General features: G+C 40.7%; 1 protein-coding gene across 4 annotated transcripts in view; it reads right to left on the reverse strand.

Moving 5' to 3' along the window:
• The window catches only part of sorcs2 (sortilin-related VPS10 domain containing receptor 2), a 727,841-nt gene that overhangs the window by 282,112 nt on the left and 418,224 nt on the right, over positions 1-27,505 (reverse strand). Inside the window, exon 1 of one of the 4 annotated variants that reach the window (XM_059964842.1) lies at positions 23,658-23,702. The exons of the other annotated variants lie outside the window; for them this stretch is intronic. Coding sequence (XP_059820825.1) covers positions 23,658-23,678 — 21 coding nt within the window. The 5' untranslated portion in view covers positions 23,679-23,702. Of the gene's footprint in view, positions 1-23,657; positions 23,703-27,505 lie in introns of those variants that run through there. 4 annotated transcript variants of the gene reach the window in all.

Here is a 27,505-nt window from a genome sequence, read left to right on the forward strand (position 1 = left end):
GTACACATGATCCTGACTTCAGAAGGGGGTGTGGTACACATGATCCTGACTTCAGAAGGGGGTTTGGTACACATGATCCTGACTTCAGAAGGGGGCTTGGTACACATGATCCTGACTTCAGAAGGGGGTTTGGTACACATGATCCTGACTTCAGAAGGGGGTGTTGTACACATGATCCTGACTTCAGAAGGGGGTTTGGTACACATGATCCTGACTTCAGAAGGGGGTGTGGTACACATGATCCTGACTTCAGAAGGGGGTGTGGTACACATGATCCTGACTTCAGAAGGGGGTGTTGTACACATGATCCTGACTTCAGAAGGGGGTGTGGTACACATGATCCTGACTTCAGAAGGGGGTTTGGTACACATGATCCTGACTTCAGAAGGGGGTGTTGTACACATGATCCTGACTTCAGAAGGGGGTGTTGTACACATGATCCTGACTTCAGAAGGGGGTGTTGTACACATGATCCTGACTTCAGAAGGGGGTTTGGTACACATGATCCTGACTTCAGAAGGGGGTGTGGTACACATGATCCTGACTTCAGAAGGGGGTTTGGTACACATGATCCTGACTTCAGAAGGGGGCTTGGTACACATGATCCTGACTTCAGAAGGGGATTTGGTACACATGATCCTGACTTCAGAAGGGGGTGTGGTACACATGATCCTGACTTCAGAAGGGGGCTTGGTACACATGATCCTGACTTCAGAAGGGGGTGTGGTACACATGATCCTGACTTCAGAAGGGGGTGTGGTACACATGATCCTGACTTCAGAAGGGGGTGTGGTACACATGATCCTGACTTCAGAAGGGGATTTGGTACACATGATCCTGACTTCAGAAGGGGGTTTGGTACACATGATCCTGACTTCAGAAGGGGGCTTGGTACACATGATCCTGACTTCAGAAGGGGGTTTGGTACACATGATCCTGACTTCAGAAGGGGGTGTTGTACACATGATCCTGACTTCAGAAGGGGGTGTGGTACACATGATCCTGACTTCAGAAGGGGGTTTGGTACACATGATCCTGACTTCAGAAGGGGGCTTGGTACTCATGATCCTGACTTCAGAAGGGGGTTTGGTACACATGATCCTGACTTCAGAAAGGGGTTTGGTACACACGATCCTGTTTACATTGAAGGTGTTGAAAACTGGATCTTCAACTCTTGGGAGTGAATATGACCAATAGCCAGCCTTGGTCCAACCACTTTGATCCTATGGCCAAGAGAGCTCACCTGCACCACTACTTCCTCTGGAATGACCACTTTGACCAGCTCCAATTTTTAATCAATGCACCATAGAAAGCATTCTATTTGGATATATCATGGCTTGGTAGGGTAACTGTTCTGCCCATAACAGCTGGAAACTACATAGGACACATCACAAAAATGAGCCTCTCCTCCATGGACATTGTCTACACTTCTCATTGGTCTGGTAAAGCAGCTGGCATAGTCAAAAATACAAACTACCCCAGACACTCTCCCTTCTCCCTCGCCCCATCAAGCAGGAGATACAAAAGTTTGAAAGCACCCCACAAGGCTCTGGAACAGCTTCTATTCCACTGTTTTAAGAATACTGAATGGTTCCCTTGTATGGAAAATTAACTCCTGACCTCACAAACTACTTTCTTGTGACCTTGCACCAAATTGTCTACCTGCACTGTACTTTTTCTGTAACGGTAACAATTCATCCTGCACTATAATTGTTTTACTTTGTCCTGAAAGGATGGGGTGAAGGTTTTCCAGTGTACCCAAGTACATATGACAGTAATAAAACAACTCACCAATTTTATTTTGACATGATAAGGATACGATAGTAAACAATAACTTTTTAACTTAAGGAATTAATTTCTACTGTATCTGTACAGTCTTATTACTGTGCTGCAACTGGCAAATTTGGAAAAAATCCAACTGGCAGGAAGCACAGTGCAGTCTGTTTAGTGTTGCTTCAACAAGCCCAAGACCTAACAATGGTCAAACGCTTGATCTTTGTTATGAAGCAGATATCCGAGTGGGGAAATAACCTAGTTGTTATTGTCACACAGATCTCTTGCATTTCCAGCACTGGGCAATGAAAGCATGGAGGGAATGAGGAATTCAGCTCAATTCCCATTTCAGGCAAACAATTCAATCAATCAAACATAACTACCATCTAGGTCCAGAATGGACAAAGGAACTAAGCAGTGAAGTCAGTCTTAGACATTCCACATTTGATGTGGCATAACTGTATCATGATGGGTGATCAAAGATTCCAAACAAGAAATTTTGCCATTTTAATTTATACACTATAAAAAGTAACATTAAACTGCTGTGAATTCCAATTAGCAGATTCTCTTATCAAACTTGCTGCAACGTTTATTACTGCAACCTTGCACTGTGGTGCTTACAATGTAGAGGGAAATCTGGAGCAATGCACAGTACAAATGGCAGAGTGCATTGGATCAAAGTTGACATTCCAGCAGAAGTGTCTTGAAAATTTCTGTAATGGCTTGCTAAAAAATTTCATGAAGGCTGAGTTTTCATTCATATCAATGTCTTGTCCTGCCTGCTACGCAACTATATGAGCCAGGTTGTTTTCTGGAACTAGAGTAAGAAATGCGAACATTGTCTATCATGATCAATCAAAGTGGTGTTGACAACTGGCAAAAGTGCACAACATGGATCAGATATATCTTCAAATAATGAGAAAACTAAGTAATACAGGACACATAATTTTGTAGCTGGAAATGAACCAGCTGGAGAAAATTGCCAAGTATTTCTTCATTCCGTGTTACTCAACATTAGGCGTTTTGTGCATCCTCTCATTGTACCAACTTTTCCTTCTCCAGTGACATTGATTACAATGTGCTTTTTGTTACGTTTCCTCCATACTTTGAACACCATCAAATACCAGCGCTACTGTCACATGCATACTGTGCTGATGAAAGACTGATCTATGATATTTATAACACAATGTGTAAAATATTCTTCCAAAAACTGCAATCCAACAACTTCAGCTGAATTCCTCATTTAAGCAGCAGATTTATCCACATTCAAAATCAGGTTTAATATGTCTTTGCAACATCAGGACAGTGCAATACATAATAATAGAAAAAAACATGAATTACGGTAAGTAAATATATAAAAATTAGAAATAAAAAAGTAGTGAGGTTGTGTTCATGGGTTCAATGTCCATTCAGAAATTGGATGGCAAGGGGAAGAAGCTGTTCCTGAATCGTTGAGTGTGTGCCTTCAGGCTTCTGTACCTCCTTCCTGATGGCAAAAATGAGAACAGGGCATGTCAGAGCTTCACCATTCTGAATCTCTGCCTAGTAACTAGATGTTCTTCATTGCTCTGGGATGGGGCCAGGTGTTTGTCACGTTATAAAAATGAATGTAAAAAATCATTCGATGCAAGGAATTTGGTCTGATTTGTTCTAACATATTAGTACAACTTTTCTGTTTACCTGTACATAAAAATTATTCTCTTTAGGGGAGCAAATATTTGTGTGGTCCCCATTTGCCTGAAGTTAAGGATCTGCAATGTTGGTAATACCATTCGCCCAGTCAGCAATGACTAACTTCATGCCTGTAACCTCTAAAGGAAATGTTCAGCTATCACTTCCAGGATTCCTTGCATGACTCAGGATACACACAGAACGGTAATAAACATACAGGAATAGGACAGGTGACTCATTTCTCTGATACTGCCTGGAATCTTTGCTAGCAAAGATCTTACATACCAGGAGCTCAGGAAATCTCGCAAATCCCAAAATAAATCAACACTCGGAAGGGAGAGACTGGATAAATGCCTCTCATGATATTGGTAGTGATGCAAGAAGGATAATAACATCACCTGTCAGCCTAGCTCACTGGAAATTGTTACAGTTCCCATCTATCAACAGAACATTGCTTGATTTATGCATTTGCAAATTCAATGTACACGGACATTCAGTCTCTTACAATAACAAACAGAATGCAACTACACACACACGTTACAATTTATTGATTTACACTCCTTTTTAAGCGTGTTAGAGCCAGTGGCCGATACTGAACAGAAGATCATTAAGCATGCAAGTTTGCTGGCATCCAGTCCTACTTCTCAGTATCCTCAGATCAACTGTGCTGAATAAACAACAATTCTGCAACAAAGTACATAGATTAGGAAGCTGAAAAGGTCTGAAGGTAGATAAGTCACCTGAACCAGATGGACTACATGCTGGGGTTCTGAAAGAGGTGGTTGAAGAGATTGTGGACGCATTAGTATTGATCTTTCAATAATCACTAGATTCTTGAATGCTTCTGGAGGACTGGGTCATTACAAATGTCACTCAACTCTTTCAGAAGGAGGGAGTTCGACCTGACATTATAGCCCAGTTAGCCTAATTTCAATGGTTGGGAAGATGCTGGAGTTCATTATTACGAATGAGGTTTTGAAATACTTGGAGGCTCATGTTTCGGATCAACGAGTTTATTATATGCCGTTAGGATAGATCTACAGAGTCTCTCAAAAGCAGAGGTGGAGGAGTAGGCCTCATGATCAACTCTTCCTGGTGCACAAATGTATCAGTGCTGTCCCAAATCTGCTCACCAGACCTGGAACATCCAGTAGTTAAGTGCCATCCATTTTACCTATCATGGGAGATTTCCATTATCATTTTGGTAGCAGTATACATTCCACCTCAGGCCAATGTCAATCAGACTTTAGATGATCTGAGCAACGGGATCAACATGCACAAAACAACACACCATTATTTTGGGGGAGTTAACCAGGCCAGTCTGAAAAAGATTCACTGAGCAATTACCATCAACAGATCACTTACAATACCAGAGGAAACAATACACTGGACCATTGCTACACCGCTATCAAGAATGCCTACCGTGCTATTCCACGCCCTCACTTTGGGAAGTCTGATCAGCTGCTGTACTTCCACTCCCTGAGTATAGGCAGAGACTGAAGACTGTAGCACCAGTAGTGAGGACCAAGAATGTATGGACAAGGGAAGCACAGGAGCGCCTACAGGACTGCTTTGAATTGGTGGACTGGACTCTATTCAGGGATTCATCTTTGAATCTGGATGAATATGCTGCAGTTGTCACTGACTTCATTAAAACCTGTGTGGATGAGTGTGTGCTTACGAAGACTTACTGTACATTCTCAAACCAAAAGCCGTGGATGAACCAAAAGGTACATCGCCTGCTGAAGGCTAGATCTGTGGCATTTAAGTCTGGCGACCCAGGCCTGTACCAGAAAACCAGGTATGATTTGCAGAGGGCTATTTCAAGGGTGAAGAGACAATTTTGAATGAGGTTGGAGGTGACATGGATGTACAACAACTCTGGCAGGGTCTGCAAGACATTACTTCTAACAAAGTGAAACTCAATAGCATGAATAGCAGCAATGCTTCACTACCAGATGAACTCAACACCTTGGACGCCCGCTTTGAGAGGGAGAACACAACTACAGTTGTGAAGATCCCTGCTACACCTGATGACACGGTGATCTTTATCTTGGAGGCCAATGTCTTTAAAGAGGATGAACACTCACAATGCAGAAGGTCGCTGGTAAGGCTCTGAAAATCTGTGCCAATCAACTGGCGGGAGTATTCAAGGCCATTTTCAAACTCTCACTGCTACAGGCAAAAGTTCCCACTTGCTTCAAGAAGGCAACAATTATACCAGTGCCTAAGAATAATAATTTGGGTTGCCTTAATGACTATCGCCCGGTAACACTCACATCTACAGTGATGAAATGCTTTGAGAGGTTGGTCATGACTAGACTGAACTCCTGCTTCAGCAAGGACCTGGACCCATTGCAATTTGCCTAGTGCCACAATGGGTCAACAGCAGATGCAATCTCATGGCTTTTCACACAGCTTTAGACCACCTGGACAACACAAACACCTATGTCAAGATGCTGTTCATCATTCCCACAATCCTGATTGAGAAGTTGTACAACATGGGCTTCTGTACTTCCCTCTGCAATTGGATTCTGGACTTCCAAACCGGAAGACCACAATCTGTGCAGATTGGTGATAACATCTCCTCCTCACTGACGATCAACACTGGTGCACCTCAGGGATGTGTGCATAGCAGACTGGTCTACTCTCTATATACCCATGACTGTGTGGCTGGCATAGCTCAAATACCACCTATAAATCTGCTGATGATACAACCATTGTTGGTAGGATCTTGGATGGAATTGAGGCCGTACAGCAGTGAGATATGCCAACTAGTGGAGTGGTGTCACAGCAATAACCTGGCACTCAATGTCAGTAAGACAAAAGAGCTGATTGTGGACTTCAGACAGGGCAAGACAAAGGAGCACATACCAATCCTCATAGAGGGGTCAGAAGTGGAGAGAGTAAGCAGTTTTAAATTCCTGGGCATCAAGATCTCTGAGGATCTAACCTGGTCCCAGCACATTGATGTAGTCATAAAGGAGGCAAGACAGCGGCAATACTTCATTAGGAGTTTGAGAGATTTGGTATGTCAACAAATACACTCAAAAACCTCTATAGATGTACCATGGAGAGCATTCTGACAGGCTGCATCACTGTCTGGGATGGGAGGCACAGGACCGAAATAAGCTGCAGAAGGCTGCAAATTTAGTCGGCTCCATCTTGGGTACTAGCCTACAAAGTACCCAAGACATCTTCGGGGAGCAGTGTTTCAGAAAGGCAGCGTCCATTATTAGGGACCTCCAGTACCCAGAGTTCCTTTCTTCCATCATCAACGACTTCTCTTCCATTTCTCTTCATGGGCATGTCTACCCACATCCCACCAGGAACAAGGTTCCTCTTGTCCTCACCTACCATCCCACCAGCCTCCACATCCAACACATAAGTCTCCATAAATTCTGCCATCTCCAACTGGATCCTACCAACAAGCACATCATTCCCTCTCCTCTACTTTCTGCTTTCCGTAGGGAATCGCTCCCTATATGACTCCCTTGTCCTACCCCACTGATCTCCCTCCTGGCATTTATCCTAGCAAGCAGAAAAAGTGCTACCCTTGTCCTTACACCTCCTCCCTCACTACCATTCAGGGCCCTAAACATTCCTGCCAGGTAAGGTGACACTTCACCTGTGAGTCTGTTGAGGTTATCTACTGTGTAGATGCTCCCGGTGCGGTCTTCTGCATATTGGTGAGACCCAAAGTAGATCAGTGAGACTCGACGTAGATTGGGAGACCACTTCGCCGAACACTGCCCACCAGAAAAAGTGGGATCTCCCAGTGATCACCCATTTTAATTCCACTTCCCGCTCCGATACGTTAGTCCATGGCCACCTCTAACAACCTGATGCTGGAAGAAGGGAAGCCCCTTTGTTTAAAAAAGGAAGACATCTCCTTCGTCCTGGAATTTTCATGTAACTTTCTGGCCAATTTCCATTAGGAGTCTATGGGAAATATGAATGTTGTTTAACATCGAGGAAATGGTGATATTTCCATGATAGAGGTTATTACATGGCCTAGTTTAATATGATGGCACTCTGCTGTTTAGATAAACTTTACAGTAGATGGTCCACACAGCTAGATAATTATCTGTCCATTAATCAGTTTCATAATGGAGACAGCAATTGAGCGCTAAGCCAGCTGTACATGCTCTATGCAATCTGTGGGTGCTCTGCACATATAGAAGTAGTGATTGGAAGTAACATTGTACACCATAGAGTCATTATTGTACTTCACTATCTGGGAATCAATGCCACAAAACTTATAGAACATGTTGCACAACAGTTTCTCAGCTTAGGGTACTTTTACACCAGGTGTTCCCAACCTTTTTTATGTCACGGACCCCTACCATTAACTGAGATGTCCGTCAGCCCAGGTTGGGAACCCCTGTTTTATACAAAGGCTTAAATGCCAAAGTTCCACCGATCATGATACCAATTAGTAATAGAGATGGACTGCAATCTTTATGATTCACATATTCAACACTAGCTCTGCAAATAAATACATTAAAATCAAAGTCATAACATACAATAGCAAACTTACTTCATGCACAACATGCTGGAGGAATTCAGCAGGTCGGGTTGCATCCGTGGGAATGAACAGTCAGTGTTTCGGGCTAAACCTACTTCAAATGCCTTTAAAAAGGCACAATACAAGAACTGTGCCAATATAACAGTGACAACGTAACAGTACATTCCAATAAGAAAGTTCAAAGTAAATTTATTATCAAAGTACATATATGTCACCATATACAACCATAAGATTTATTTTCTTGCAGGCATTCATAGTAAATACAATATAATCATTGAAAGACCACACAACAAGTAATGTGAAAAAACTGCAAATACAAAAACAAAAAAAAGCAATAAAAATCAAGAACATGAGATGGAGAGCCATTGAAAGTGAGTCCAGTCTAGAGGGAATGGTTCAGTGATGGGGTGAGGGAAGTTCCCTCCAGTTCAAGAGCCTGATGGTTGAGAGGTTATACCAAGTTATACCAAAACAGGCAATTTAATGCAAACTTACAAATACTGCGGTTATTTTCATTTCATTCCTGATACACATGGCAAATTATTTATGCAGAGTACTTGGCCATGAAGTAGATCCAACAGTGACTGCACATTAATGCCTCTGTCAACAGCATTTAATCATTTTATTGCTTTGTCTACTACTGATCGACACAAATTAATTATTTATTTAGCTGGAAGAAACAGCACAGCAAAGTGTGAAATGCCAGACTAAATTACTTGAGCCTTGTAGGATCTTAAAAAACCATTGTCGTATCTGAGCAAGTGTCTAAGCAGAGGTGAAATCTTCAAACTTAATCATCATTACTTGTTCTGCGAATCCATCTGCTTGTCTCTTCAAGTTTATAGCCAGCCATCTTCAGTGTACCTCATTTCCCTTATGAAGCAAAGCTTGTCCATAAAAGTCTCTCAAGACCAGAATGCGACAAAGACTCTACTGCATGCTGAACAACAAACACAAGCAGCAGAGAGTACCATTACAGCATCAAGCACTCCTAGAGTCACTGCAGAAATGGCTTATGATTCTTAATGCCAGCAACCAGCCAAATTCTCTCCAACATCTTCTCTACTAGCATAGACAGCAGGTCCCAAAGGAAATTAGTGTCACAGTAAAGTAGCATTACAAGTCCATGAATATTAGAAGAGAAGAAAGAAAGAACAACAAAAATAGTTACCTCAAACAGTCTAACAGGAAGGGTCATCACTTCCCCAGCTATTGATTGACTCATTGTAGTTCCTCATGGCTGAGGGTAAGAATGACCTCAGATAGCGCTCTTCGGACCAGCGCAGTTATCTTAAGTCTATTACTAAAAGTGCTCCTCTGTTCGGCTAAGGTGGCATGCAGAGGGTGAGAAACATTGTCCGGAATTGCCAGGATTTTCCATAAGGTCCTTTGTTTTACCACAGCAATTCTAACTCCTAGTTTCATAGGCAGGGAGGAGTTCTCACAGAGCCAAAGCTGAAAGGAAAACTTTGGAAGTGGGAGAGGAATGTGAAATTGCAGGGTCAGGTGATCGCTCCAATGCTGGAGTCCTGTGGGATTGGAAGTATAAAACGTGTGACAAGGTGAGATCAGAGAATAAGTTGTAAACAAGTGAAAACAGTATACTGAGCCAAAAGGTATTCAAAGATTCACAAGGAAAAGGGAGGATGGTGACTGAAATTCACTGAGTAATAGAACCTGGATAATACACTATAGTTGAGGAACTCACACAAAATGTTGGAGGAACTCAGTAGGCTGCCCCTGCACTTTGTGTGTGTGTTGCTCATGATTTCTAGTATCTGCAGAATATCTTCCATCTGTAACGCAATATCGCTACTGCTTTTATTTGTATGGAGTCCAAGAGAGCCAGCAGGAACAGTTGTATTCTTCTCCCACTCATTGGTGTCATTGGTAATGTCAACACATAACTTATCCTTTTTTTGTTCCTTGAACAGAGGGTCTTAGGATGTCATCAAGGTCAAACATACTGCTTTAAGGCTGGATTCACATGTAGGCCAAGTTGAATGGGAATTTTAGATTTACTTTCCTGAAGGATATTAATAGATACAATGGGATTTTTTAACAGTCATGGTAATCATTAGATCTTACTTTTCCTATGAATAAATTTTTAAGGCATATTCTGGAGTTATGGAATATAGCAAATATTAATTTCAACAGTAACCAGTTTTTAGATCTGAATGTGGATTGTAGATGGGATATAAAATGCAGCTCAGAACAAAAGCCTTCCTGGAGCTGCAGATTGGGGTTGATTGCAAACCAGGAAACACTCATTCATCTGAGATGTCTGCATATGCATGAATGCAGCTCAGACACTGAAGTGATCAACACTCAGTTTGGGTGCATTGGTGTGAAGATCTAGGTATTTAAGAATTATGTGCAACTGCAAGGAAGCATTATGAATGCATTGTAACAATAGAAGTTGCTCTGTTGTAATCTTTGTTCTTTAACGTATAAAAATAAGATGTAATACTGGGGTTGGGAAGCCTCTTCCTAGAGCATTTCCAGAATGAGGCCTGCTTATTGTGCTGAATAAAGATGTCTATATCACCAGCTTCAATCTCTCTCTAGTGACTTCCTTCACAGTCACAGCATAAATCTAGGATTTATTGAAATTAAATACCGATCTGCAATAGGAGGAAGATTGTTTTTTTTTGTTGCCAGGTCATTGGATAGTGTGTCAGTAACTTTATGATATTATACTACTATATTCAATATGAGGGCCCAGGTAGCAAGCTCCAAATCGGAACCCAATGCAAGGAACTCCAGCTATGCAGGTAAATATGTAGCTGCAAAGATCATCAATTCTGCTCCTTTGACTCTGCTTTAGTGAAGTCAAGCATGAAGAAAGTGAAGTGGATGAAAAAAAGATGTTTTACTGGAAATGGAATGAGGCAGGGACTCCTCATAACAGGTTCATAATCATACAGTGCGAGCATCTCGCTGCCCAATATATCAAGAAGAAATGGAGCTAACAGTGAGAACTGAAATATCTCATCACGACCAGAGAGCCAGTTGTAGGAAATAAAATATAAAAAAGGAAACTAAAATTCATGTTAACATAGCTATCAACTCAAGATCTCAAAAAAATATTAAAAAGTAACAATTTACATATAAAAACATATTATGACACTCCCTCCATTATATATTGGCTCCAACAAGCCCCTTGCTACATATCTTTTGATCACTCGTGACAACTAATTAATTTGGTTGAAGGCTTGCAGAAGGTGTCCCACTGGGCTCTGCTCAGCTGTCACGATTATGACACATGCCTTAAGAGAGGATGTCCCACAGCTGCCAACCTTCCTGCAACTTGCAACTAAAAATGACATTCAAACTTATAAGCTACAAGCTATTTTGAAACCATTATTTAGCCAATTTAATGAAATTTCTGCTTCCCTACCAAACCCATTTCCCAAATGTTATAATCTATCCAAATAAAATTAATTAATATCAGGGCAGAGAAGAAAATAATGTAAATGAGCTTAAGAAAGGATCAATCATGTCATAATTAAAAGGAACAATAGCAAAACAGTTCTCTTTCAAATTAAACCACTTTCAATGGGAAAGCTTCACATCTGAGCCCTGTGCAAGGAAATCCCACCAACATAACAAGATAGACAAGGCGCAGTGATAATGACAAAGATTTGGTTGGGTTTTGCTAGCAATTTCAGGGCCTTTCTACAAATATGGAAACGCCACGTTTATTGGCTCATTTCTGCTGGAGGGTCCTAACTGTGCTTAAGCAGTAGCTTTGTGCAATCTGCTCACAGAGGTTACAGCTGGCACAGGATATGTTTATCTGTTTATTTAAATGACAGGGAAGTGAAGAAATACTACATTTGTTATTACTTGTGTTATCTTGTATTTTTAATCAGTTAAAAATTTTTAAGTGTTTAAGGTAACCCCCTCCCCTTCCCCCCACCTTTTTATTCTGGTATCTTCCCCCTACCTTTCCAGCCCTGAAGAAGGGTCTCAGCCCAAAATGTCGACTGTTACTCATTTCGATAGATGCTGCCTGACATGCTGAGTTAGACCATAAGAAATAGGATCAGAATTAGGCCATTCAGCCCATTGAGTTTGCTCCGCCATTCCATCATGGCTGATCTGAGATCCCATTCAATGACATACACCTGCCTTCTCTCCATTGCCTTTGATATCTGGACCGATAAGGAAATGATCAACTTCCGCCTTAAATATATGCGTGAACTTGGCCTCTACTGCAGTCTGTAGCACAACATCCACAGATTCACTACTCTCTAGCTAAAAATTCCTCCTTATCTCTGTTCTGAACGCTATTTTCAATCTTGAGGTTGTGCCCTCTAGTTCTAGGTACCTCCACCGTAAGAAACATCTTCTCCATATCCACACTATCTAGTCCTTTCAACATTCAGTAGGTTTCATGAGATCCTCACACATTCTTCTAAATTCCAGTGAGCACAGGCCCAAAGCTGCCAAACGTGCCTCATATGTTAACCCCTTCATTCCCGGAATCATCCTGGTGACCCTCCTCTGGACTCTCTCCAATGATAACACATCCTTTCTGAGATATGGGGCCCAAAACTGTTAACAATGCTCCAAGTGCAGCCTGACGGGTGTCTTACAAAGGTTCCGCATTATCTCCTTACTTTTACATTATATTCTCCTTGAAATAAGTGCCAACATTGCACTTGCCTTCTTTACCATAGACTCAACCTGTAAATTAACCTTCTGGGAGTCTTGCATGAGGACTCCTAAGTCCCTCTACACCACTGATGTTTGAAATTTCTCCCCTTTTATATAATAGTCTGCAGTATTGTTCCTTTACCAAAAAGCATCATCATACATTTCCCAACACTCTACTTCTGCCACTTTTTTTGCCCATTCTTCCAATTTGTCCAAGTCCTGCTGCAATTGCATTGCTTCCTCAGCACTGCCTCCACCCATCTTCATATGATCTGCAAACGTTGCCACAAAGCCATCAATTCCTCCAATGTTTTGTGCGTGTGTTGCTAAAAATAATTAAAATAGGTTTAAGAATTTAAAAAAAGGCAACAAATATATCCTAGCCTCCTTACATTTCACACTACCTCGGGAAAGCAGTCAACATAATTAAGGGTCCCTCCGGACATTCTCTTTTCCACGAGTTTTGTTTCCCTGATATTCAACTGATGTCCAAAAACAAATTTAGTGCTTAATTAAACTGATATTTTGGAGCTAGATTACTAGCTCATTATAACTGGTTTATTGCTGGAAAAGATGCAGTGTAAGACAAAGGGTTATTTAATTTGGCTTGCTTTGAAACAGACAAGCTGATTCTAAGTTGCTTAGTTCAAGGAAGCTTGCAGACCAGATGTAAACAAAAACTTAGCATATCTATAACTTGTGTGTTTATATATTATGGAGTTCAATGTACTCAAGGAAATCAGCTTTACAGCATTAGCTGAAATATGTGTCTCCTAGTGTGAAAAAAGAGTACCTGAGGAAATATCATACATGTGTGACGTCACCCACACTGGCCATTAGACACCCATTTACGCTCATCCGACTTTAACCTTTTACATTACCCTCTGATGCACTTGCTCACCTATGTGCTTGAAATTTACAGTTAATCGAGTCTTTGATATATGGGAGGATCAGAGTACTGAGAGAAAGCTCAAAGGGAAAGCATGCAAACTCCATTCAGAATGGCTAGATGGAACTCAGGTCTCTGGCACTGAGAAGCAGCAGCTCAATTAGCTACATAACTGTGTCGCTCCCAGCACAATAATCTGCATAATACTTTACATGTGGTCAATGATAAAGCAAATTATAATTGCAATTTTCTTCCAGTGGGAATAAGTATGGAACAGCACAGTTTTACTGTATAATTGGACGGATTTCTAGGGCATGATTAAAACTTCAGACAACACCCACTTTGGTGTGACTAATTGTAATGTCTAGTAATTGCTGCCATGACCTATGTTTTTCCTTTCAATCTTATATTCTTGACAGTATTAGTTTTATTTCTGGTATAAGTGTGACTTCCTAATTAAAGCTTTATTTGCTCATTAAGCCTTGACTGTATCCAAACCAGTGAACTCCATTGTGAGACTGTCAACCTACAAAAAGGAGACAACTCTATTAAAACACAATCCTTATTTTGATTTATTTTTACCTTGAAAGCTAGTGAAATGATTGATACTAGAACAATTTGGGGGATTGTTCATTAGATATTAAAGGCCGAGGGAATATAAAAATGCTCCACGGAATGCACAGGCTGGGGGGGGGGGGGGGGGGGAAGAGAGAGGTTCAATGGTTACGTGCAATATTCGTAATAGAAAACAAGTTTACCAAAGTGAGGAATTACAGTGATGGAACATTGGAATTATTTTTGTTTGGAGCTCCTTGTACAATAATAATCCGCCAGAATCCATCCTCAAAAGTGTGTTAATCATGAGCTAGAGATCAGAAAATAGTGTCTAAATAGCTGTCCATCCCACAGACAATATTTGGGGTCAGAGAGACTTCTGAATAATTTATTCTAGCATCAGAAATAAAGACATGGGATATAAAAGTATTTTATATTTTAATTTAATTAGTTGCGTTTTGTAATTGGCTTGTTTAAATGTTTACGTTGGCCAAGGTGGCATTGATCGCTTTCTTTACATGCAGATTCAGATTCAGTTTATTGTCATTTAGAAACCACAAATGCAATGCAGTTAAAAAATGAGATGACATTCCTCCAGAATGACATCACAAAAGCACACGACAAAACAGACTACACCAGAAAATCCACATAACGTTTGTCAATCCCCAATCCAGAGACCGGAGAGGCTGCTGCGTATTAATATCACGCTACCGTCTTAGCGCATTCCCCGGAAAGGAGCTCCAAATCCACCAAACAAGACCAAAAACTAAATCTGCAAGACCTGCACAAAACCACATAGTTACAACATATAGTTAAAACAGTGCAAACAATAGCATAATTGATTAAAAAAACAGACTATGGGCACAGTAAAAATAGTCCAAAGATATTAAAGGACTATAAGTTCAAAAGAAATCACCACACAGTTTCAACAAGTCCCCAGGGTCCCGACAGACTCGCCATCTCATGCTGACGGCAGAAGGGAATACCCCCGCCATGGACTTCCATGGTGCCGCCCGACTCAGCATCGCAGACGCAGCACAACGAAAGCTCCGTCAAATCCAGCCTCGCAGACACAGCACACACTGAAAGCGACCTGAGCCCGTCGAACCTCTGCCGACGACCATCCCCTCCGGCACAGCTTCTCCAAGCACCATCCTCTGCCGAGCATATTAAGACGGCCCCGCCAATGGCCATTGGCAACATGACCCCAAGGACTGGGGGCCTGTTCTTCCCAGCAGAGTCCTGGACCTCACAGCAGCAACGAAGAAGGTCTTCCTGGAGATTTCCCGATATTCTTCCATGCTCCCACGTCCGTTATAAATCGATTATGATTGCACACAGCACCCCACTTCACAAATAACATAATCAGTTCTGGAGTGGCCGCTGTAAGCTGCGTCGTGCCACCATCTTGGAAAAAAATTCAAGCTCCGATGGAAATCATCAAATATTCCCACTTAGGACTACTACAGCTGAAATCCACAGATACAGTCATGGGTACTTCAGTAAGCAACATCGTTTTAAGCTGCTTTAAAAAAAAAATCTGTTGATACTCACATCTAGCGATATCGGCTGATTTCAGACTGAGTGCAGTCCCTTTTAGAAAATGAAGGCCGGATGGCATGCTGGTTTTAACTAAAACTCAGAGGCTTTAGATCCCCACACCCAACTATACTGCTAGTGAATCTACTGTCTGTGGAAAAGAAAATTAAAGACCTCACGGCAAGATTGCAGTATGAGAAGAGACATCAGGAACTGCTGTGTACTTTGCTTTACAGAAACATGGTTCACATCCACCATCGTAGATGCAATGCTACAGTCCAATGGTGCCACCATTCTCTGCAGAGACAGGACTGCTCAGTCTTTGAAGTTAGAGGAGGAGGAGTATGCTGTATGATTATCCCATTGTGGTTCCACCTCAATCCTGCTCACCCAACCTGGAACAGTGCCGTCAAGCGCCATCCATTTGATCTGCCGAAGGAGTTTTCTGCCATCATCCTGGCAGTGGTGTATATTCCACCTTGGGTAGGTTCTGGAGTAGCCGAACACTGTCATCAGCAGTCAAAAAACCCTGATGCATTCCCTACCATTGCCGGGAATTTCAACCAGGTCAGTTTGAAGTAGTTTCTGAACAACTACCACTAATATATACACCTGTGAAACCAGAGGTGCCAACACACCTGACCACTGTTATACCATCATCAATAATGCTCATCTTGCCATCCTATGCCCGCACTGTGGTAAGTCTGATCACCTGGCTGCACTTCTACTCCCAGCACATAGGCAGAGACTGAAGACTGCAGCAGCAGTGGTGAGGAGCGAGAAGCTATGGTCACGGGAGGTGGAGGAACGTTGCAGGACGGCTTTGAGTCAGTGGGGTGGACAATATTCAGGGATTAATCTTCAGATCTGATTGCATAATTCGGTAGTCACCGACTTCATCAAGACCTGTGTGGATGAGTGTGTACCTTTGCGAATGTACGAAACATACACAACTATTGTTGGCAGAATTTCAGATGGTGACAAGGAGGCATACAGGAGGAAGACAGATCAGCTGGTTGAGTGATGTTGCAACAACAACCTTGTACTCAATATCAATAGGACCAAGGAACTGATTGTGGACCTCAGGAAGGGGAAGTCGAGGGAACACACACCAGTCCTCATTGAGGGATGAACTATGGAAAGAGTGAACAGTTTCAAGTTCCTGGGTGTCAACATCTCTGAAGATCGATCTTAGGCCCAACATATTGATACAAATACAAAGAAAGCTTGAATACTACCTCACTGTTTTTGCTCTCTTTTTGCACTAATTAATTTAATTTTTACATATTTCTTATTGAAATTAATAGACTTTTAATTATCATGTATTGCAATGTACTGCTGCCACAGAACAACAAATTTCATGACCTATGGCGGGGTAAACCCGATTCTGATTTTCAATTGCTTGTTGCTTCAATTTTGTCTAATTGCTTGATTATAAATTTTTAAATAATTGTTTAAGTTTACCTGGGATTGAAAAAGATATACCGTTACCTTTATAAGTTTGACAATTGGCTGGGCCAGAGAACAGTTGCCGAATTTGTTTATAAATCATCTATTCTGTTTTTGTTGGTGTAACTTCCACACAGAAAGCAACATGTCTCTCATTGAAGCAGCTACTAAATATCTCCCCCTTCACAGATGCTGCATCTAGGATTTAATTCTGTACTGACCAATTTTCATTGGATGATTCATAAGTAGGTTAGAAACCTTTTCATGCATCCACTTTTCCAAATCAAACAAACATTTGATCAATACAGGCGGCCCCCATTTTTTGAATGTTCACTTTACGACAACTCGCTGTTACGAAAGACCTACATTAGTACTTGTTTTCGCTAACCAAAGATGATTTTCGCTTTTACGAAAAAAAGATACACTTTATACATGTGTTACCTCAAGAAAGACTACCATGACCGTGAAGCCTTGTGTGGGTAGTTGTGCGCGCATGCGTGTATATGCGTATGCGTGTATGTGCCGATTTTTTTTCTCCACATCGATTTTGGCTCGCTGTCTTCCCAATTTTGATAAGTGAAACTACACCGTACATACAAAATCTCTATTTTATATAGGCTGTATATCTATCGCATCATTCTTGCTTTTACTGTATGTTCATGTTATTTTAGGTTTTATATGTTATTTGGTTTGATTTGGTAAGTTATTTTTTGGGTCTGGGAACGCTCAAAAATTTTCCCCATATAAATTAATGGTAATTGCTTCTTCGCTTTACAACATTTTGGCCTACAAACAGTTTCACAGGAATGCTCTACCTTCAGATAGCAGGGGAAACCTGTATACGCATCCTTAAAGGGGTAGATGCACAAATATTTTAAATGGGCAATAGAGTCTTACAGAGATATCAAGTACAAGCCCAGTAAACCTCTTCGCACATTCTTTTCCTATATTGCAAACTTCAATAGTTTCCACAGTCACGTGTAAGTCATGCACTCAGTTATGTTATCTTGAGTAGCCCTAAGCACCACAAAGTACTTCTGTCAAACCCTTCCTATTCTGTAACTGATTTTGTTTGTTTCTGATACATTAAAAGTTATAAGAAGATATCCGGAGGTGCAAAGGATGGTGAATGGTATTCAGAGGTATCAAAGTGTTTATTTTGGTCTAATAATTTAATAATAAGCCGATCTCCTCTGGTAAATGATGGGTACTGATCCATGTGTTCATCAAAAGAATTATGCCATTTTGATTTGTGTCAGACACGATTTGGAGTAGATCGGGATCATTGTGAAAATACGAGTTCAGGAGATTTGATTCACATTCATCCATTGTACAAATTCAATACTGTGAGATAAACTGTTTTGGACAATATCCCTCTAAGTACAGACTAATAATAAAATGAAAGGTTGTTAAGAGGCATGTGAAGCTTAGAGTACATTACTACCCAAATCAAATTTAAATCACCTTTTTATGTGCCAAACTATGCACTGAACTTGCGTTCATAATCACCAAACAAGCCAGTTCACAATCTGACCAAACCAGCACACCTTTCAAGGACTCTTCACCCCGTGTTCTCAATATTTATTGCTTACTTATTTACATTATGGTTTCTTCTTGGTGCATTTGCACAGTTTGTTGTCTTCCGCACCCTGGTTGATTGCCTTTGATTCTGTTATAGTTACTATCCTACAGATTTGTTGAGTATGCTCACAAGAAAATGAGCATATGGTAACAAATAAACTATGTGCTTTGATAATAAAATTTACTTTGAACTTTTAAACTCTAAAATTAGACCCACACTGCTACTACTCTGGAAATGGCCCCAGGTGATGAAATTGGGTGAGCAGTTTGTTTAACAGCTATATTAATCCAAACAATTGTGATTTGGGAGCACTAATAAGGCAAGGACATACACCAGGAATGATAGAATCGAAGGAGTATTGAGGAAAAGAACAACCATCGATCTTTGAAGGCGGCAACAACAGTTCATAATGTGGTTAGGAAGATATATATGATACCACCCTATATTGAATAGAGAAGGAAAGGGACTAATGTCCAATTTTATTAAGCCTTGATCAAAGCTGAAGTAATGTGTGCAATTCCGATCACCACACTATAGGAAGCATGTGATGGGTGTTGGAAAGGTTCAGCAGGATGAAGCAGTGCCATTATGAGGAAGAAATGGACAAGCTAAGTCTCTTCATCTTGGAGGGGAGGTGGTTAAGGGCGAGTCATGATTGAACTAAATAAAATTATGAAGGGTAGATGAAAGGAAGCTTTACTCTAGCAAGGAATTTGATAAGGTACCCCATGCAAGGCTTATTGAGAAAGTAAGGAGGCATGGGATCCAAGGGGATATTGTTTTGGGGATCCAGAACTGGCTTGCTCACATAAGGCAAAGTGGTTGGAGACAGGTCATATTCTGCAAGGAGGCCGGTGACCAGTACTGTGCCTCAGGGATCTGTTCTGGGACCTTTACTCTTCGTGATTTTTATAAGTGACCTAGGTGAGGAAGTGGAGGGATGGGTTAGTAAATTTGCTGATGACATAAAGGTTGGAGGTCTTGTGGATAGTGTGGAGGGCTGTCAGAGTTTACAACGGGACATTGATAGGATGCAAAACTGGGCTGAGAAGTGGCAGATAGAGTTCAACCTAGATAAGTGTGAGGTGGTTCATTTTGGTAGGTCAAATATGATGGCAGAATATGGTATTAATGGTAAGACTCTTAGCAGTGTGGAGGATCAGAGGGACTTTGGGATCCGTCCATAGGGCACTCAAAGCTGCTACACAGGTTGACTGTGGTTAAGAAGGCATACGGTGCATTGGCCTTCATCAATCGTGGGATTGAGTTTAGTAGACGAGAGGTAATGTTAGAGATATATAGGACCGTGATCAGGAGTATCCTGAGTATCCACTTGGAGTACTGTGCTCAATTCTGGTCACCTCACTACAGGAAGGATGTAGAAACCATAGAAAGGGTGCAGAAGAGATTTACAAGGATGTTGCCTGGATTGGGGAGCATGCCTTATGAAAACAGGTTGAGTGAACTCGGCCTTTTCTCCTTGAAGCGAAGGAGGATGAGAGGTGACTTGATAGAGGTGTATAAAATAATGAGAGGCATTGATCCTATGGATAGTCAGAGGCTTTTTTTCCCCAGGGCTGAAATGGCTAGCACGAGAAGGCATAGTTTTAACGGGCTTGGAAGTAGGTACAGAGCAGAAGTCAGGGGTAAGTTTTTTACTCAGAGAGTGGTGAGTGCGTGGAATGGGCTACCGGGCAACAGTGATGGAGGCGGAAATGATAGGGTCTTTTAAAAGACTCCTGGATTGGTGCATGGAGCTTAGAAAAATAGAGGACTATGGGTAAAGCCTAGGTAAGGACATGTTTGGCACGGCATTGTGGGCCGAAGAGCCTGTATTGTGCTGCAAGTTTTCTATGTTTCTATGTTACATTAATAAAACAAGAGGACACAGATTCATTGTTAAGATGAAGAGATTTAGATGGATATGAGAGAGATCTTCTTCACCCAGACAGTAGAAAGTGCCTGCACCACTGCTTGAAGCTGTGTTCATGACAACATTTAAGAAATGTCGAGATGTACAACTGAATTGCTGAAGTTCAGAAGACAATAAGACAAGAACTAGCAGATGGGATTAATATTGAAAGGTACACAATAATTAGCCTGGATGACTTTGGCCAAATGGATTGCTTCCATATTGTGGATGTCTGTACATCAAAATTTTAAATTTCAGTCAGAAGATTTAAAGCTTCCTTTTCAATTTCAGGAAGGAATTTCTCTGGAATTCATCTTCACCAAGCCTGAAAATTACACTGGCCCTGAGAATGGGCAACACACAAGGTGAGGCTATGACCTAAGAGTTCTGATGTTTTCTCCTTTGCTAATGGTGCAAAAATTACAGAAGCCTATTACCAACCAATGCCTCAGGTCACAACATTCACACATAATTAAAAAAAACTGTTTACAGAGTTTTGATCCCAAGTACAAATGTTAGAAAATCTCTAGGGCATCATGTTGAAAGCTACTGTGCCTGGTTTTTAACCAGCTGGTAAATATCACTGGTTCTCTTCAGTGTTGGTACCTCATCAATAACAGAGCAACTCTTCCAGCTAACTGTTAACAATGTTAACCCAATCCCACCGTTTCCTGTGTACTTTTTCAGTGAACAAGGGTATAAATGCAGAGAGCAACTTGGGTGAGTGGAAACTCTAGATAACATTCGTGAAGGAAGTCGAACCAGCAACATTCTCACCAATTCCTGCATCCATTAACAAACTCCAATGATTGTGTCTGATATTACTCTATCTGCTGATCTGGGAGCACTGCAACCGACTTGGAAGTTTGTCAGTTCCTGAGAAATCTTCTCACCCGATGAAACTGGCAAGAGTCAGAGCATTCAGCCTGTGGCCTAAAATCCTACACAGCCAAGGTTATGGTAGCAAAGTAATATCACAAACTTAATGACTCAATCTTCTTGCCAATAAGTAATAGATGAAATTAGAAGCATCTATAACCCTATCCTGAGAAAGCCTTGTTGAGTGTCTAGAACCCTATTTTTGAATAACCAGTTCCAGAAAAGTACGAGAGATTTTTCTTCCTTTTTTATCCCCAGTGAAATGCACAGGAAGTCAGTGTTCCCCTATCACTCCCAATAATCTAAACGTTGTATCTGAAACTTGGCATATTTATTGTCTGAATAAAATTAGAATGGACGGCTGATTTTGTATAATTGGTTTTGCACTGTTGTCCAATGTCTACCATTACCCCTTTGCACAGAAAGGGCAAGAACAAGCCTTATATTCAGTTGACCACAGATACCAGGATTCCAAACAGTTGACATTCTAATGAGTAAAAACAATCAGTTCAGTCAGCATACGAGTCCAGTCTTGGAGTGAGGAGGCCAGTGCATTTTGTTTACCCTGTCAAGGAGTACAATTCCTATATAAAGGAAATTCAAAATTCAAACTCACAAATATCTTCCACAGCTCCACCATTCACGTATCAGTGATGACAGAGCCAGTGGTGTTCATAACCCCCCTACAACCAATTTGAGATCGGCGAACATGTTTCAGTGGGATGTTCTCTCCGGAGCCCCTGCCAACTTTTGGCCTGATAGATCAGCTTACAAATGTAGCCTTCAGATTTGCACTGGCTCCCACACATCCAAACACGTAGCAGAACAAACCTGGCTTTGTTGTTGCACCCATTTTCCTATTTTTAACTCTACTATAATTAAAAAATTTGTATTATCACTATTACCCCACTGGAGGGCCTGTGCAGACAGCACAAGTGAATGGCCCAATAGACTGGAATGATAATGCTTGACCCCGATAACATTTATCTATTGCCCCTTATCCACCTATGATTGATAAACCCAAGTAATCATTGTTCTCAGAAAGAACCGATTTTCCAATAAATCTAGAAAACATGAAAGCTCCTGAGACAGGAACTTTAATGACAAATTTCAGATTCATCCCTAAGCAATTATCTTTCCTGGACCAATTCCCTGATTCTAATCATATTGAGTGAGACTCCTATTTCTAAAAAAACTTGTGTAAAGCTCTACTCAACTTACACAGTGATATATTGAATTGAAATTGTAAGGTAATCCCAGCCACTTCATAAATCATTAGTGTGCCAGCACTTAGAGTGCAGCTCTGATCAACACATAACAAAAAAGATATGATATCTATTGAGGTGAACAGCTGGAGTGACTGAAGAATGGAAGAATTACAGCAAGAGGTATGGATATGAAAATTGAAAATGTTCTCACTGGAAAGGAAAAGGTTGAAATTTGGTAAAATTGCCTTTTTATAAAGGAACAAGATAATATTAACCATGTCAAGTAGGTTGACCTTGTCTACAGTAAAGGAGCCAAGAATCTAGATATGTAACTAAACAGAGAGGTAATTCAAAACTAATCTGCAAAGCATTGCCAGTAGTCTTAAATTATCCCATCTCTTTCACTTTAAGCGATACAATGAGGGCAGCACCTGTTAAAGTCGAACCTGAATAAAACTCAGGAGACCATCTTCTTGTAGTTACATCAGTTTATTGCGCACCCTCCTGCAGGAGCTTGAGAACCAGTTGTCGAAGTACTGTCACCATCCAACAAGTGGACTCACTCTCTCCAGTTACAGCCCCATTCATTACTGTTGCAAGATATCATTTGAACTGGTACGCCCACCAAGTCTGTTGGTGAGAAACTTAATTACAGATAAGACAGTCCGCTAGATCAAGGCTTAATTACAGATGGATGTTTATTCCTGTCCTTATCGGTGAGTCCTCCTCCCCTACTCAAATGAGAGTACAATGTACAATGTTATCAAACTCTCAATGTCTCTCTGCAAACCAAGGGAGAGCTAGTATAAGCTGGTTTTAGCTAACTGCTGAAGACAGAGTTTACTTCAGTTCAAAAGTTCCTATTCGATCCCAATTATTCTTTTAGCCAGAGGTTACATAGGTTCAAAATGATTTTTTTTTATATCCCCAATTCCTCACACCCAAATCTTCCTCAGGTGAGGTTAAAAAAGTTGAATTTCAAAGGAATGTATGCGCCTTCATCTTTTTACCTTGTTTTGGTGTTGTTGCATGACCTGCAGATGACAGGAGAAAAGAGGAACTGAATTATAGTTATGCATTTACTTCACTTTTAGTGGGATAGGTTATTTATTAAGCCCATGAAACAAATCAGTAAGCATTTGACTCCTCCAAAATCTCTCCTCACACCACCAATGCTGAATCTCCGATCACCAAGCTCCCTGTGATCACTAACCTACAGAACTTCTCGACTTCTGTAAAGCTAAATTATGACAATATCTCTCTGGCATCTCTCCAAATCTCTCAACCATCTACCTATCCAGCTCTCAATTTCTCTAACCAACATCAAAGCCATGCTATAGCTTCTGAAGCACTACCACCCATGACAAATCCAATTTTTAAAAACCCCAGATCAGGACAATACAACTTTATTTAGATATCACCTTTCATACCTCAAAATGCAAACTCGAAGTGCTTTACATAGCTTGTGGAGATAAATCGATATAGTCATAAAAATACACGACATAATTAAAAATCGTAAATTATACTTGATACAGAATAAAATGCAATTTAATATATCAAATTATAGAAATGTAATCAACATCAACATTAAGCAACCCTATGAGTAAGCCAAATTTAAAAAGTAGGTTTTACTTAAGAAGTGTTTTGAAATGTTCCACAGTGCTAGTCTGTAGTTTCTTAGTCGGTCGAGTGTTCCAGATTTTTGGTGTGTAACAACAAAAGGCTGCATCACCATTTCTTATATGTTTGGCTCTAGATACTAAGCAAACCAGTATTCGTGGATCCAAGATTACAGTTTTCACAATCTTCCAGCTCCAAAGCCTCATCCAAATAAGTGGCAGAACATTATTTCTTCAAGGTCATTGGGGTAGTTTAAGAACATGTGATTGACTTATTCTAACTCAAGCCATATCTAATTCATACTATATTGAGATATAGCCAAAGAGAATTTTAAACCAGATAGATAGCAAGTGCTTGGGAGTAACAATGATTTACGGATACAAATACCTTTTCTCATCTCTTAAGGTCTTTTATCTTGATTTTTTATAAAATAGTTACTAAAATAGATGACTATAAATTTGCATCAACTTGAAGTTTCATTAGAACATGGAGAGTGGCTGAAAGTAAATCAGGTGGATGTTAACTTCATTAAATTCCAAAGCTGAAGCATCTCATAATCAATATACAATTAGAAAACTTAAGAGTCAGAGAACAGAAACAGACCATCTACTGCATACCAGTATGCCTAGTCCCATCAAACTGAACCTGGACTATAACCCCCAATAACACTCCCATCCATGTGCAAATCCAAACTTCTCTAAATGTTGAAATCGAACCTGCATCAACCAATTCCGCTGACAGCTGGTTCCACACTCTCACTACCCTCTGAGTGAAATTCTTCCCCCTTATGCTCCCCTTAAACAATTCACCTTTCACCCTTTGCCTGTGACCTCTAGTGGTAGTCCCACCTAGCCTCAGTGGCTAAAGCCTATTAGCATTTACCCTATCTATACCTCTCATAATTATGTACACCTCAATCAAATCTCTGCTCAATCTTCTAATCGCAACATACCCTGCTAGCCTAACTAAAGTAAGACAAAGAAGTCACTATTTCAGTTTTTCTTATGCACAGCTCTGGAGGTGTGGTTGGGTGGGACTGGGCTCAATGTTCATTTTCATGAATTTCCTCAGAACTCATTAATTATATTTTCATCGGATCCCAGCAAGGTCTTATCTGTGTTGAAGCTTGTCATCTGGAACTTGAAAATGTGCTGTTTGATCAGCTAGCAAACCCCCAGTTTCTTTATTATAACAATTAACGTGTAATGATTAAAAGTTATTCTTTTTCATAAATACAAAATGTTAGCTGGTTTAAAAGAATGTCTCTCATGCACATATACATAAAGATATGCTAAATAATGATTGAAGTTCAGTGTACTGCAAACACACATTCAATACCTCGTCTAACAGTCCAATTAAACACATGTAATGCCTGCTTCAGTTTCCTGATCTTAAAATTATTTGCCTGTTTGAAAACAGCACGACCATCATTTACATGCAATTTTTTAACAGCACGACTTACGTTGTTTTGGAGCAATTCTCTTCTAAATTATTGGGAGAGTTTTTTAAGCTGCTAGAGGCCATTTACTTAATGGTGATTGGACAGCAGCTGTTCAGACATCAGCTACTATTTAATCGTACATCTATAAAACCACTTAAAATACACATGAAAAGAGAATAAAAGAATAAAAGCTGTGACAAATAACAATAACTTATATAATGACAGTCTTCACGAATCAAATTAATCTGGAAATCAAATTCAAATGGAGTTTCTTGAACAGCAACTATAATGAAATCTGTAAATTCAAGGAAGTCATGGGGTTTGCAACAGATGCTCTTGACTTTCAAAAGGATCATTGTACACACGATAAATTCGGCAAACTAGCTTTCCTGGATGAAAAGAAAATACCCTGGAGTATGGTACACCTCCGACAACATTCTCAAGTGGGATGATTTTAGTTCTTTGTCATCCTGGTGGCATTGATACAAAAACGCATCATGGTCATGAAATCTCCGACATTCAATAAGTAGACCACTGCAGAGAAAGAATGCCAGAGAAATCCCACCATGTCTAGATGTAGACGGCTGGTGGATAGAAGAATTACTTTCTGTCCTCCACTATCTCTCGTGCTGCAGCCGCCAGATAACCAAAGGTTACAGACGTGTTGATGGGGACGCAGCTTCGCTCAATGTTCCCCGCTGGAGCAGTCTCAAATTCCAAGCTTTCTTTGGAACCATTCCTGTTCGTATAAATACAGGGAATATTCTGACCACGTGACACATAATCACCTGTTGGCTTGACCACGTGACATGCAATCAAATGCTTTCCAATCTCTATCTCTTCCAAATAACAACTGTTGGATACTAGTTCCAAGACATTCAAACAACTTGTAATGCAGCTTTCAGTCCCAACTCTCTAAAAGTGGGATGGCACCACCAGACCAGAGGCAGGAAATTATCTAGCAAAGCCCAGATCTAGAGGCCGAAGGTAAGGGAAAAGAAGCAGTTCTGTGCCCAGCATTTAAAATGGCAAAAAAATGCTTCATTTGAGAAGCTCATGTATGGTCTGCTGATTAACCTATTGTATATATCACCTGTGGGCTTCAAAAGAACAAGTATTCAACTCCCTACTCCCAAGCATTCTGAAGCTGAGATCTTCCATCCTGCTGTTTTGCATGAATACAGGCATCACAATGCAGACACCTGCTACAGAATACAGGCATCACAATGCAGACACCTGCTACAGTATACAGGCATCACAATGCAGACACCTGCTACAGAATAGAGGCATCACAATGCAGACACCTGCTACAGAGTACAGACATCACATGAAGATACCTGCTATAGAATACAGGCATTAAACTGAAGACACCTGCTATAGAATACAGATATTACACTGAAGACACCTGCTATAGAATACAGATATCACATGAAGACACCTGCTATAGAATAGACACTACACTGAAGACACCTGCTATAGAATACAGACACTACACTGAAGACACCTGCTATAGAATACAGACATCACATGAAGACACCTGCTATAGAATACAGACACTACACTGAAGACACCTGCTATAGAATACAGACACTACACTGAAGACACCAGCTATAGAATACAGACATCACATGAAGACACCTGCTATAGAATACAGACTCTACACTGAAGACACCTGCTATAGAATACAGACATCACATGAAGACACCTGCTATAGAATACAGACATCACATGAAGACACCTGCTATAGAATACAGACACTACACTGAAGACACCAGCTATAGAATACAGACATCACAT

The sequence above is a fragment of the Hypanus sabinus genome, chromosome 3, assembly GCF_030144855.1.
Source record: "Hypanus sabinus isolate sHypSab1 chromosome 3, sHypSab1.hap1, whole genome shotgun sequence".
Taxonomy (NCBI): Eukaryota; Metazoa; Chordata; class Chondrichthyes; order Myliobatiformes; family Dasyatidae; genus Hypanus; species Hypanus sabinus.